Below are 15,565 nucleotides of genomic sequence, written 5' to 3'. Positions count from 1 at the left end.
TTGGACCGGACAGAATTCCCAAAGGCTGCTGCTGCTGTTGCTGCTAAGTTGCTTCAGTCGTGTCCGACTCTGTGCAACCCCATAGATGGCAGCCCACCAGGCTCCCCCATCCCTGGGACTCTCCAGGCAAGAACACTGGAGTGGGTTGCCATTCCCAAAGGCAGGAGGTTTCAATTTTCAACTTTAAGTACCATTTTTCAGTCACCTCCCAAACTCAGATATGACCAACTTTTTGGCAGCATGTATTTCAGACGTAAAAGAGACTTTTTTTTTTTTTTGCAATATAACTTTTTCACTCTTCTGAACCTGCCCTGGAGGCTACATGGGAGAAGTAATAATGGAAACATAAAACACCACCTTTCGTACATTTCAAGAAGACAAAGATTCAGTCATCAGCCGGTCCCCAGATACTGAGCTGGTGAGAGCTGGAGTGAGCCTGGAGAAACACTGCCCACGCAGTGGATCTTGAGGTGTCTCACCCCATCCCTGGATCTCACAGTCCTCTGCTCCACTAGAGGAGTCAAGAATGGTGTTTGCAGATGTTCTGGGCCCAAAGCATTGGGGTCTGTGATGGAGCTAGCCTGAGCTTAGTCAGCCCTTTGTAAAACTGTAGATGGCATTCATGACACAGCACTTTCTTTAAAAAAAAAAATTATTGATTTTTGGCTGCACTGAGTCTTTGTTGCTGCTTGGGCTTTCTCTAGTTGCGGCAAGCAGGGGCCACTCATGGTTGTGGTACATGAACTTCCCATAGCTGTGACTTCTCTTGTTGCAGCACACGGGCCTAGGTGCTTTGCAGCATATGGAATCTTCCTGGACCAGGGATCAAACCAGTGTCCCCTGCACTGGCAGGCAGATTCTTATCCACTGTACTACCAGGGAATTCTGTGCTCAGCATTTTCAATTCAGTTGTCCCACTCATCCTATGGTGAATATTAATGCCATTAGCTGTATGCTTGCGTGCGTGCATGCTTCAGTTGTGTCTGACTCTTTTTGACCCCATGGACTGTAGCCCACCAAGCTGCTCTGTCTATGGGCTTCTCCAGGCAAGAATGCTGAAATGGATTGCTGTGCCCTCCTCCAGGGGATCTTCCCAACGCAGGGACTGAACCCGTGTTTCTAATGTCTCCTGCATTGGCAGGCGAGTTCTTTACGACTACTGCCACCTGGGAAGCCCAGCTGTATGCTTTAAAAGGGTTAAAATATTGTTTTGTTTTGTTTGATACATGTGTTTTAAAATTTTTATTTTTAATTTTTAAACATTTTTTGGCTATGCCATACAGCATGTGGGATCTTAGTTCACAAATGAGAGATTGAACCCATGCCCCCTGCAGTAGAAGTAGAATCTTAACCACTGGACCACCAGGGATCTAAATGTATGTGCTTTTTAAAAATATATGCCAGGCCTGACAGATAATGAGGGCGCTGCCCCAAGAATCTTTGATCACTGTGACAAATGATGATAAAACTACATAATCTAACACTTCAGAAGTTGAGACACATATGGATGGGTAGGGCAGAAAGTAACCAAATATATAGAAAAAGAGCAGTATAAAACAGAATTTTTCAAGTCAGGGTAACAGTCTGAACACTTGTATTTGCCTAATTTTCTCCCCCAGATCCCACTGAAATGACAATAAACATTTAATTAGTTAAAATGTATGTCTTGGACATACTCTGATATTCATTTTTTTTTATCCCAACCACATAAAAGGTTTCAAACATGAAACCTTTTTGTTTCATGTCCATTGACACAAAAGTGCAAGGAGTGAGTCTGATGTAATCAGTTAAATAAAGAGAGGAACCTTTATTATAAAAGAAGCACCTGCAATTACATGGCAAAAAACTATAGCAGTTGGCAGATATGACTCAACTTTCTGTAAATTTTTATGTCACTGTAATGTTTTTCAAAATATAAGAGTAGGGAAACTATATGCTATTCAGTGTAGGATAAAGTAATGGAATTAATATGGTATGATTATTTTCAAAAAGCTTCCAGGAAGAATGAAAGAACAGAAAACAGTGATTTAAGTTATGAGGGTGTAACGTAAGCATGGTGACTACAATTAACAATACCACACTGCATATTTGAAAGTTGCTAAGAGTGTAGCTCTTACAAGCTCTCATCACAAGAAAAAAAAACTGTGTGACTATGCATGGTGGTGGATGTTAACTAGACTGGCTGTGGTGCTCATTTCACGATATATACAAATATCAAATCAATACATTGTATCCCTGAAAGTAATAATGGTATATATCAATTGTGTTAGTTGCTCAGTCATGTCCCATTCTTTGTGACCCCATGGACTGTATGTAGCCCACCAGGTTCCTCTGTCCATGGAATTCTCCAGGCAAGAATACTAGAGTGGGTAGCCATTCCTTTCTCCAAGGTATCTTCCTGACCCAGGGATCAAGCCCAGGTCTTCTGCATTGCAGGCAGATTCTTTACTCTCTGAGCCACCAGGGAAGCCCAATTATATATACTAATTATAACTCAATTTAAAATTTAATAAATAATTCATCTTTAAAGAAAGAAAACAAGGATTGACAGCTATAGAATTCTCATATTCAGTAGCAATAAGAAAGCCCTCTGGCAAAGCAATGTCCTAAACTATGAGGATCAGCAATTTAGAAAATTGAAATTTGAATATATTTTACATTTTCCACTTTAGCATATTTCTCATGAGTACACCAAGGCAACAGAGATCAAAAACTAAAATTCTTTTGAAAATTATATGCATTTCTGTTGGGTCAGATTTTGACCAATCTCAGTAAAAAGACTTTACCCAGTCTCAGTAAAGTCAAAATCTGTAGGGTCAGATTTTTCCCTCCTATTTTTTCTCATTAAAGATTTTTATTTCAAGACGATTTTTAATGTCTGAACATCATAGAAAATTATTACTTACAGATGAGAGCAAGGTGATCTTTGATTTCCTTATCTGAAACTCATGTTTTATTCCCTTTCTCTCTTATTGGTGCAACAATTGCAAATCATCCACCTCCCCATGTCCTCGAGTCAAAGCAGTTCTGGATAGGGAGTGATTATGCGAAGTTTATTCTGAAATCAAAAGCTAAATAAGACCTCCTACAGTTTTTGTTTAGTTAAAAACAACTTACTGAATCCCATTTCTGATTAGGAATTTGAAAGTGCAGAATGCCAGCATCCTGTGTTGGGATCATAATTTCCAATTTGCATAGGAAAAATTTTGTATCTGTTAACACGGAGGTATAATTTCTCCTCTGCCTGAGAACATCCTAGCCTTTCTCATCTTGGCCCCCGCTGGTTTTGTGTAATAGTTATCATCCCATCTCCCTAAGCTCTCTTCTCTCTTTTGTTACTCAGCTTACAGAAACCTTATCTTTCTAACCCTACTCGGTGTGTGATACTCTTGATCACTTCTTGAAATCATCACATCCCTTGCCATCCCCAAAACATTCTCTCCTGGTCCTCTTCCTACTTTTTGGACTACCCCTTCTTAGCCTTTTGCACAGACTTTTCTTCCCATCCCCAAATGTTCCTTTACCTCAGGATTCCATCCTCAGCCCCTCCTCTTCTCTCCCATTGAGTCTTCTCTTTCAGAGAAATTCTTGCCTGACCCTAACTCCACTCATGCCTAAGTGCCTCCTGCCATCTCAGCCCCCAGGCTGCCTATACTCTAGACCAGGGGTCCCCAACTCCAGGATCTAATGCCTGGTGATCTGAGGTGGAGCTGATGTAATAATAATAGAAATAAAGTGCACAATAAATGTAATGTGCTTGAATCATCCAGAAACTGTCACTCCACACACACACACACACACACACCCACACACACACACCCTTCATCCATGGAAAAGTTGTCTTCCATGAAACCGGTCCCAGATGCCAAAAAGGTTGGGGACTGCTGCTCTAAATTGTGTCATCTTTCTTGATGTCTGATCAACACACCAGACCCAATATGTGCACAACTCTCTGTCTCCATGAACCACCCCCCACCCTCCACCATTAGAATTCCCAATCTCAATAAAGCCAGTACCTATCCACTCTATCACCAAGCCCAAAGAGCTCTCCCATTTCTGTCTCTCCCTTGTCCCAGTCTTAAGTTGGCTACCATGGATCTATTCTACCTCCTAAACTTCCCTAAAATTCATCTTCTTCTCTCCATTCCCATTGTATCAGGGTCCCATCATCTTTTATTTGGCCTTTATCAACCTCCCTGCATCCCACCCTCCTCTTTCTATTCTTTCTCACCTACCACCTCTCTCCTGAAATACACACATGATCAGACCCCTTGTTTAAAATGCTTCACAGATACAGATGGCTAACAAACACATGAAAAGATGCTCAACATCACTCATTATCAGAGAAATGCAAATCAAAACCACTATGAGGTACCATTTCACACCAGTCAGAATGGCTGCGATCCAAAAGTCTACAAATAATAAATGCTGGAGAGGGTGTGGAGAAAAGGGAACCCTCTTACACTGTTGGTGGGAATGCAAACTAGTACAGCCACTATGGAGAACAGTGTGGAGATTCCTTAAAAAACTGGAAATAGAACTGCCTTATGATCCAGCAATCCCACTGCTGGGCATACACACTGAGGAAACCAGAAGGAAAAGAGACACGTGTACCCCAATGTTCATCGCAGCACTGTTTATAATAGCCAGGACATGGAAGCAACCTAGATGTCCATCAGCAGATGAATGGATAAGAAAGCTGTGGTACATATACACAATGGAGTATTACTCAGCCATTAAAAAGAATGCATTTGAATCAGTTCTAATGAGGTGGATGAAACTGGAGCCTATTATACAGAGTGAAGTAAGCCAGAAGGAAAAACACCAATACAGTATACTAACGCATATATATGGAATTTAGAAAGATGGTAACAATAACCCGGTGCACGAGACAGCAAAAGAGACACTGATGTATAGAACAGTCTTATGGACTCTGTGGGAGAGGGAGAGGGTGGGAAGATTTGGGAGAATGACATTGAAACATGTAAAATATCATATAAGAAACGAGTTGCCAGTCCAGGTTTGATGCACGATACTGGATGCTTGGGGCTAGTGCACTGGGACGACCCAGAGGGAGGGTATGGGGAGGGAGGAGGGAGGAGGGTTCAGGATGGGGAACACATGTATACCTGTGGTGGATTCATTTTGATATTTGGCAAAACTAATACAATTATGTAAAGTTTAAAAATAAAATTAAAAAAAAAAATGCTTCACAGGCTTCCTCAGGACCTTCTGAATCAAATGGAAACTTCTTAGCACAAATAGGACTATTCTTTACCACCATTCTTTACCTCCTTGCCATCTGCCCACCCTACTCCCAAACACCCTTCTCTCCACTGTTCTGAACATGCACACAACTTATACAGAAGAACCAATTCCCCATTCACTTTAATGTACAGCAGAAACTAACACAACATTGTAAGTCAACTATACTCCAATAAAAATTATTAAAAATAAATACCAGCTTAATGGCTGGAACTTACAGAAGATTCTGCTTTATAACTAGAAAGTAATTTAGCCAGAAGAATGTTATGGAACAAATACTTGTCTATGGGTTAATATCACTGGGTCTCTGAGATAATACAGACTCATGGGCCTTCCTCTGAAGCTGTTTCAGGATTTGCTTAGTTCAGGGTCTGGTGCTGTGACTGTCTTTGAGTAATATCTTCCTGAGTTCTGAGAAAATGAAATGGAGCAGTTCAATTGCTGTTGTGGAAAGATTGTTTTGAAGTCTTTAGAACAGAGCTTAAATTTCACATTGTATTTTATGATCCGTTTTAGCTCTATAGTACCACCAATGTGGATGCGTCTTTCCTACCAAACCGTGTTTTTTCTTGATCGTTTCAGTGCATTTGTTCTTTATTTAAAGTTTATGGAGTAAGCAACGACTTCTGAGGAAACAGAATGTAAATAGACGGACTCTAGTGTTGATTCTCTACCGAGATTTAAGGATACCAATTCACCACTGCTGCTGCTGTTTTTTGCAGAATTGCACAAACATTGAGTGCTTACAAATCTCCTGTGTGGTGGGACGACTAGGAGGAGGAGAAAGCGCCGTCCTGAAAGTCAGGTCACGGCTGTGGGCCAAGACATTTCTCCAGGTAAGAAGACCCTGGAGCACTGACGTGCCACTCACAGGAAACCTCTTCTCAAAAGCTCAGAGGGAAGCGTTTTTTAAAAGGATTTTTAAATGTTTTAACTTTTAAAATGTTTTAATTTTCAAATTTTTTCCATTAGATTTTTTATTTTTTAATTTTTAGATTAATTAAAAAAAATTTTTTTTTAATTTACTTCTTTAATGTTTAAAATTTTAAAAGAAATTTCTGTGGAGGAATTGAGCCAAGGACAGCTGGTCATCTTTCCCACTACATGAAGTTGATATTTTTCCAGATTTATTGAGATCTTATTGGCATGTGAACTATATAAACTTAAGGTATACAACATGATGATTGGATCCTGTATACTGTGAAATGTTTATCACAGTAAGGTTAGCTGATACCTCTGTCCCCTCCCATAATGACCTTGTGTGTATGTATGTTGAGAACTTTTATGATCTAATCTCTCAACAGCTTTGGTCTATACTACAGTGTTGTTGACTAGAATTTCTGTTGCACATTAGATCTCCAGGACTAATCCGTGCACTAATTGCAAGTTTGTACCTTAAACATCGTCTCTCCATTTCCCTGACTCACAGATCCTGATAACCATTGTTCTCTACTTCTATACGTTTGGCTTTTTTTTAAAGATTCCCATGTTAAGTGGGATCATACCCTATTTTTTTTTGTCTGACTTATCTCACTTAGCATAATGTTCTCAGGGTCCATCCTTGGTGTTGCAAAAGGCAAGATTTCTTTCTTTTTTATGACTAAAGGATACTCCATTGTGTGTGTGTGCGTGCGTGGTATGTTGGGTGAAGATAGTTTACATATCCTGAGTCCCTGAGTCCTTCAGACAGTGACTTAGATTTAAACAGATCTATTTAACTCACCCGTGTCTTGTAGTTCCCTGGTGGATAGTAGTTAATGAAATGATGGCGAGTACAGTTACATAATTCAAGCCATATGCCCAGAAAGATTAAAATATAGTCAGCTTAGAAGGGGAAAGAGATACTGTCCTAAGTCTTCCTTGTCTGGTGATACCACATCCTGGGCTCAGCTAGACGAGCTTCTCAGTAAAGTGTCAGGTACATTGATTTGTAGACTCCTCACTGCTTTAGCTTGTCTGGACTATAGCATCCCACACTTCTAGAGATGACTAATTGATTATGTACATTTAAAGGTTTAAAATCTCTTTTATACTAAGCAGATTAATTTTTTCCATGTGGAAGGAGCTATTTATTTAAATGATACTGTGTTGTGACCTTGTTGTTTGGGGAGGATCTGGGGCAGGGGGAGGAGCTAAATTAAAAACCCTACCAAATCTATGCAATCTTGCCCCTATTTTAACTACTCAAAAATTTATTTGGCTCATTGTGCCATAGAAAAATCCAATGGTAAATCCTTTTGAATCTAGTTAAAAATACAGAATATTGTAACTCCAGATTTTTATGTTTTCTATGATTCAAAATGTTTCTATAGTCTTACAAATCTTATATAATTTTGTTTCTGTAATAAACAGGAGGAAAATTAAAGGTATTTTTAAAAATGTTTTTATGAAACCTTTTTTTAAAAAAAAAAAAGACCTAAGGCAGGATTATTCAAACTCAAACTCAGCACTGTTAATATTCTGATTCAGATAATTCTTTGTTGTGAGGAGTGGTCCTGGGCAATGCAGGATGTTTATCAGCATCCCAGGCCCCTGCCCTCTGTTGCTAAGTCACTTCAGTCATGTCTGACTCTGTGCGACCCCATAGATGGCAGCCCACCAGGCTTCCCCGTCCCTGGGTTCTACATGCCAGTAAAAGCCTTCAGCCCAGTTGTGACAACAAAAAATGACTCCAGACATTGCCAATGTCCCCTGGGGGCAAAATCATCTCCAGCTTTGAACAAGTGACCTAAAGAAAAGACCAGTGCACAGTGTCTTTCTGCTGTTGTTGTTAAACCATTATTTATTCATTTACTCAACAAATATTTATGAAGTGCTGACTGCCAGCTATGTGCCAAGCACTGCTTCAGGTACCACTTGGATGTGAACAATTTGCTCATTGCCATTCTGCTTTTTTGGCCATGACTTTTTATCTAAGGGTTGGGAAACATGGGTGTTAGCTGAATTCCCAAGCCCACACAATTTGAATGATAACCATCTATCCCTAGGATTACTTTGGGCATCACATCCTACTGCAATGAAGAAGTATAACTCTTTAATAAAGCAGGACTAAAATCACTATGACCCTATGGCCAAGGGAGAATGACTATCCTAGATGACATCCATCAGTTCTGGGCATGACATGCTATTCCAGTAGAAGACCTATGGAGTGAAAATTGCCTCTCTAAGGAAGACAAATACCATATGTCCCTTACATGTGGGATCTAAAATATGACACAAGTGAACTTATCTACGAAACAGAAACAGACTCCCAGACAGAGAGAACAGACCTGTGGTTGCCAGTGGGGAGGAGGAGGTGGGGGAGGGATAGACTGGGAGTTTGGGGTTAGCAGATGCAAACTAGTATATATAGGATGGATAAACATCAAGACCCTACCGTGTAGCACAGGGAACTATATTCAATATCCTGTGATAAACCATAATAAAAGTATGAAAAAAGAATATATATATATATATATATATATATATATATATATATATATCTGAATCACTTTGCTGTACAGCAGAAATTAACACAAAATTGTAAGTCAACTATACTTCAATAAAATAAATCTTTGAAAAAATTTAGGACTTCCCTGATGGTTCCGTGGTTATGAATGCACCTGCCCATACAGTGGACATGGGTTTGATCCCTGGTCCAGGAAGATCCCACATGCTGTAGGGCCACTAAGCCTATGCACCACAACTACTGAAGCCGAATGCCCTAGAGTCTGGGCTATACAACAAGGGGAGCCACTGAAGCCACTGCAATGAGAAGCCTATAAATAAAGAGGAGCCCTTGCTCACCACAACTGGAGAAAGCCCACATACAGCAAAGAAGAACCAGCGCAGCCAAAGATAAATAATAAAAAAGATGTATACAAAGTACTTCCACAATATATAGAAGTTAAAAAAGAAAGGAAAATTACATCTTTATCTACCTGTTGAAGACCCAGTGGATGTGGAAGAAATCAATACCAACTGAGGGATTTTCTAAACAATAACTATTTAGCACAAGTAGAGTCAGACCAGAACAACCTTCAGGGACATTCTGAGGTTTTGCCAGATCAAAGTTAACACTTCCAAAGATCCTGGAGAGCCTGACACAAGTCGCTTCATGTCTACTCACAGCTGGAGCCCAGACTTCTGTACTTCCACAGTTTCTGCTTGTTCCAGTCTCAGAGGCTGATGGCCAGAGAGGAGAGCATTACTGCAAACTGCCCCTCACTTGCTGGTCAAAGAACATACTAGATCCTGGAAGTCTAACAGTTTATCCCACCACCCAGAAGGAGGCAAACATTTTCTGCCCTCCTAACCCAGGGGAGAAAGTTGACAGTTCTCAGCTGATACGATTTGCTGCATTATTTTTGGTTTTGCCCACTGGTGAACATGCATGTGCTTAGTCACTCAGTCATGTCCAACTCTTTGTGACCCCACGGGCTGTAGACCACCAGGCTCCTCTGTCCATGGGGATCCTTCAGATACTGGAGTGGGTTGCCATTCTCTTCTTCAGGTGATCTTCCCAACCCAGGGATTGAACCCAGGTCTTCCGCATTACAGACAGATTTACTGACTGAGCCACCAGGGAAGCCCAAGAATAAACATGCATACTGGTCAGAAAAATATTTTCTTCAATTCTAAATGGTGCCCTGTGCTGTGATTGTTACTTGAAAGAGCAACCTCTTTAAAAACTTAAGTTTGACCAATAATTATTTAGGTTTTGTTGTCTCACACGGCTTTGTTTCTGGGAGATGTTGAGTATTTAAACAAAGGCTTTATAAAATGTATGTGCAGTTAAAAATAATTCTTGAGAAGGAATTAAGCAGCAGGGAAGGTGGGAGTCGGGGAAATTCTTGATGGTCCTGGCCACCCTCACTCTCCATTCAACTCAACTCAAAGCCTCATTCCCCATTCTCTTTGTTCCCAACTCTGTTCTTTTTACTAGTACCATGGCCATAAGCCAATCATTGTGCAGTAGTACATAATTGAGGCACTGGTGGGCTGCAAACCACAGTTTAAATGATGTGGCAGGGAATTCCCTGATGGCCCAGTGGCTAAGACTCCTCACTCCTAACGCAGGAGGCCTGGATTCGATCCCTGGTCGAGGAATTAGGTCACACACGATGCAGCTAAGAGTTCTCATGCCTAAGCAAAAAAAAAAAAAGAAACAAAAAAGATCCCACATGCCACAACTAAGACCCAGTGCAGCCAAGTAAATATATAGATAAAAATAAATATAAAAAATTAATGACATGGCAATGACAGAAGGATAGGGCATTCTCTAAGGTTTAGTAGCTACCTGGGGCAGGTTAAAAGTTCAACATATCGTCAGTGGATATTAACCAGCTGCTTTTTCAATCCTAACTTGACTACAATATGGCAATGATGGCTCTTACAGGAGTAGATTGCCACAAAAAAAGAAGAGACAAGTTTTTAACGTAAGAATAACATCATTGTTATGTAAAGAACATGGCTGAAAGCATTCAACGTTGAACATAAAATCAATAAAAGGACTCTGCTCATGATTGTTTTTCATAAATTAAATACTTACCTGTGCCAGGTTTTTGACTTGCAGACAGAGGACTCCTGTACCTTCGGTGCCAATCCCGCCAATCACAGCATAATAACTCATGTTTCACATTTCCCAAGGGCTCCAGAGCATCTTGGAAAAATGAGAAAAAATTTTTTCTACTGAAACTGGAAGAAATGCTGCATTTGGAGAATATTTAAAATAAATAACAATGAATTGCCTTGTTTACCGGTTGTTGCCTACCACTAAGTCTGTTCAGGTCCCAGATGGTGCCCTTTCGCATCAGTGAATTAGGTAGCAGAGGTGAAAGCATGTCCACAGCCCTTGTCATGAACAACAGCCTTCATCTTATGTTACAGCCTTCTCTTACAACTTCCTGAACTTCCTAATCTCATCGATAGGAGCGGAGGTCCAATTCAATAATTGAAAGAATTAAACTTTTTATAAGGTGCTATCAAATGGGTGACAGATTTTATTTTCTTGGGCTTCAGAATCACTGTGGATGGTGACTGCAGCCAGGAAATTAAAAGATGCTTGCTCCTTGAAAGAAAAGTTATGACAAACCTAGACAGCATATTATAAGCAGAGACATCACTTTGCTGACAAAAGTCCTTACAGTCAAAGCTATAGTTTTTCCAGTAATCGTGTATGGATGTGGAAGTTGGGCCATAAAAAAGGCTGAGTGCTAAAGAAATAACGCTTTCGAATTGTAATGCTGGAGAAGATTTCAAGAGTCCCTTGGACAGCAAGGAGATCAAACCAATCATTCTTAAAGGAAATTCACCCTGAATATTCATTGGAAGGACTGATGCTGATGCTGCAATACTTTGGCCACAGATGTGAAGAGCTGACTCATTGGAAAAGACCCTGATGCTGGGAAAGATTGAAGGCAAGAGGAGAATCTGGCAACAGAGGATGAGATAGTTCAATAGCATCATCAACTCAAAGGACATAAGTTTGAGCAAACTCTAAGAGATAGTGAAGGCCAGGGAAGCTTGGTGTGCTGCAGTCCATACATCGCAAAGAGTCAGACATGACTTACTGACTGAACAGCAACAGCAATAATCAAATGGGTGAATATGGGATAACCATTGAATAACCCAACTATTGGATGGGTTCGTTCACCATCTGTTCACACTGTCAGTCAAGGAGGATTGATGAAACCCTCCTGGGCATGCTGTTCTAGGTGCTATGGAAGGTATAAGCTTAATATTCCATGCTCTATGCCTTCTAGTTTTCTATAATCTTGGTGGGGAGAAAGTAATTAAGAAAGATAAAAAGTTAAACAACAGTGTGGAAATTCCAAACAATATAGGGCATCTATAGTCTCATTCCAGACATACTGAATCACAATCTCTAGGCCCAATCCCAGATGTTTCTGATGTTCAGCAAAGCACAAAGAAAAGTGGCTTGTGAGCCATCAGAAATGGTGGTGATGAGTGGAAATGTGAGGAGGAGTCAGGCTGGTCAAGAGCAAAGAGGGTAAAGGGAGGAGAGAAGACCGCCAAGAGAAACATGTTTCCCCACATTCTAGACTTCAAATCCCACCTCTCTTTTAAAATTTCTATTGGAGGGTAGCCAATGTGTAATGACGTGCTAGTTTCTACTGCACAGCAAAGTGAATCCGTTATACAAATACATGTATTCACTCTTTTTCAGATTCTCTTCCCATATTGGTCATTACAGAGTATTGAGTAGCTTTCCTTGTCCTTATTAGTTATCTATGTATATAGTAATGTGTGTATGTCAGTCCCAATCTTCCAATTTATCCTTTGCCCACCCCTTTGCATTTGTTGTTAAAACTTAGCAACTAAACAGCAATGGCAACAACACCCCTTTACTTCCTGACAACTATGTTTTCTACATGTGTGACTCTATTTCTGTTTTGTTAATACGTACATTTGTTATTCATTAAGAAATTTCCATGTTCATAAATGCAGAATCACGTTGGAGAAAAACTTTCCATCTAGAGTTGATTCAGAGATAAGTTCTCCCATGATTTGTTTCCCAAAGATATTACTTCAAGAGCAAGGGAATTATTTTCTATCAGTGTTTTTTAATATTGAATTTGGAGACAAAAGAAAATTTACTCTTTGAAGATTTGGGAGCCTGGATTCACACTGGAGTATGTGATTATAACTCTTAGGCACAGAATCTCACTACTGGCGTTTGTCATGTTTCTTCTGTGTCTATCAGCCAGGGTAGTAACAAAAGTAGATTTGAAACACCAAGTATACACAAGATTTTATGAGCAAGAATTTTTAAATTTTAAAAAACAAAAATCCTTCTCACACAAACAAAAATCCAGCTTTCAATTAAAATGGAAATGCCAGGAGACAAGAGAACATAGAAAAAATAACAGCCAAAAAAGAATTTTTCCAAATGAACAAAGTTCCTTACCCTCAAATTTCAGGATAGGAAAATAAAACAAAAATGCCAAAGATGTAATGACTTTAAGTATATATAAAAGTTTTGCATACTCTAACTTGTTCTTATCACATAGAAGAAATGGGGTTTGCTGAAGGGAGGAAAAATTCAACCACAGGGGCAAAAATACCTTGTAAAAATATGTAAATTATTACAATACAACCTGCCAAATTGGCCTCAAGAAACCCAACATTGGATTCTAGATGGTGAAAATGTTAGTAAAACTTTGATATGTAGCACGTGCTGATTCATGTGATGTAAGTATCCCCATTATGGTCAACTTCAAGCTGCAACATGATGTCACAGAGTACGGAGGTGGCCAGAGATGCAGAGCAGCACAGCATCCTAGAGTGTTTTCCCTACAGATGCAGTAGAGCTAAATAATATCAAGAGCATGTGTGTGCGTGGGTGCCAAGTTGTTCAGTGGTGTCCGACTCTGTGCAACCCCATGGACTGTAGTCCTCCAGGTTCCTCTGCCATGGGATTCTCCAGGCAAGAATATTGGACTGGGTTGCCATGGCCTTTTCCAGGGGATCTTCCTGGCTCAGGGATTGAACCTGCGTCTCTTATGTCTCCTGCACTAGCACCATCTGGGAAGACCATCAAGAGCATAAAATGCAATAAAATTATTACTCAGAACTGAGGTTTGAGTGTTTATTATCTTTTTAGAAATACAATTTACTTAAGTTTACATGTATATATAATTTGTTTTAATAATGGTTCTGTTTAACAATGGGTACTCAAAGGTCTTCAGATTTTAGTGTTGTATTTACAAGAGCCACTGTGAGCTGGCTACATCCCACCACTGGTTAGATCGCATCACTGTCTCAAGCTAAATGGAGGAAAATCACAGAAGCTTAAGTTCTCAGAGTGGTTTTCCTTGATTTACTCTTACATACTCTCCTTTGACCTTCAGTTAAGTTCAGCAGCTCAGTCATATCTGACTCTTTGCGACCCCATGGACTGCAGCACCCCAGGCCTCCCTGTCCATTACCAACTCCCAGAGTTTACTCAAACTCATGTCTATTGAGTCAGTAGTGCCATCCAACCATCTCAACCTCTGTCATCCCGTTCTCCTCCTGCCTTCTATCTTTCCCAGCATCAGGGTCTTTTCCAATGAGTCAGTTCTTCACATCAGGTGGTCAAAGTATTAGAATTTCAGCATCAGTCCTTCCAATGAATATTCAGGACTGATTTCCTTTAGGATGGACTGGTTGGATCTCCTTGCAGTCCAAGGGACTCTCAAGAGTCTTCTCCAGCACCACAGTTCACAAGCATCAGTTCTTCAGCGCTCAGCTTTCTTTATAGTCCAACTCTCTCATCCATACATGACTACTGGAAAAACCATAGTTTTGACTTGATGGACCTTTGTTGTCTATAAAAGGAAATATGACTAATTTCTTTGTAACTTAGCAGCAGTCTCTCTCCTAAAATATTTCGTTCCATCAGACAACAAGAATTTGTATTCACGATGTCTCCCCACTATGTTCTTCAGTAAGAGCACTTGTGCTTACTCCTTTAAGGATGTCTGATTTTCTGTTTTTATTTTAACCTTATTGTGCCAAGTCTTTTGGTAATAAGATAGATTATCTTTAGAAGTAAGAAGATGAATGATCGGATGGATGGTTGGATGGATGTCTAGACAGATAATGGATGGGTGATGGATGAATGGATGATGGATGATAGATGGATGATGATGGATGGATGGATGATTTATGGATGGTTGAATGAACGACAGATACATAGTGGATAATGGATAGATAACTGGATGGACGGATGAAAGATGAATGGATGATGAACAGATGGATGGATGGATGAATAAGCGAATGGATCATGAATGGATAGATGGATAGCAAAAAAAAAAAGTAAAAAAGAGAGAAAAGGAAGAAAGAAGGAGGGAATATTTCTTTGGAAATGGAAAACATTGAAAACAACTGGATGACTGCCAATATAACTTTAAAGTTTTACATGGAATATATTTTAAATAAATATTTTTAATTTCAGAGGAAAAATGATCCCTATTCTCTTGCATCCCTGGTGTCCTTTGAAGTTAAGAAGATGCCTTATAAAGATCAGCCAGCAAAACTCCCAGAAGGCAACATAGCAGTAAGTATCTTAAAATATATAGGTACAAATAATTTCACGTAAATTATTTTTTAAAACCTTGTTTTGCTTGTGTTAGGTTTAAGTGCCTATTACATTGACTTGAGAAGTTTCCCTCTTAAGATTACTGTTTTCTTATTTCAGTCTGGAAATTCTTCAGTGTCATTCGATCAGATTTTTAAACCTTCAATGTAAATTTCTATTCCACCCCACTAAAAAAAATCACAGGGCAGGACTAAAACCATTTTTTAATTAGGCTCT

General features: G+C 39.7%; 1 protein-coding gene across 1 annotated transcript in view; it reads left to right on the top strand.

The window, feature by feature from the left end:
- ITGA8 (integrin subunit alpha 8) overlaps positions 1-15,565 on the top strand; it is a 189,056-nt gene that overhangs the window by 158,753 nt on the left and 14,738 nt on the right. The window contains exons 27-28 of the mRNA XM_061436125.1: positions 5,988-6,101; positions 15,206-15,307. Of these exons, the coding sequence (XP_061292109.1) occupies positions 5,988-6,101; positions 15,206-15,307 (216 nt within the window). The remainder of the gene's footprint in view (positions 1-5,987; positions 6,102-15,205; positions 15,308-15,565) is intronic.

This window comes from Bos javanicus, chromosome 13 (assembly GCF_032452875.1).
Source record: "Bos javanicus breed banteng chromosome 13, ARS-OSU_banteng_1.0, whole genome shotgun sequence".
NCBI lineage: Eukaryota > Metazoa > Chordata > Mammalia > Artiodactyla > Bovidae > Bos > Bos javanicus.
The sequence above is the reverse complement of the archived record's forward strand: the minus strand, read 5'-3'. Positions and strand labels throughout refer to the sequence as shown.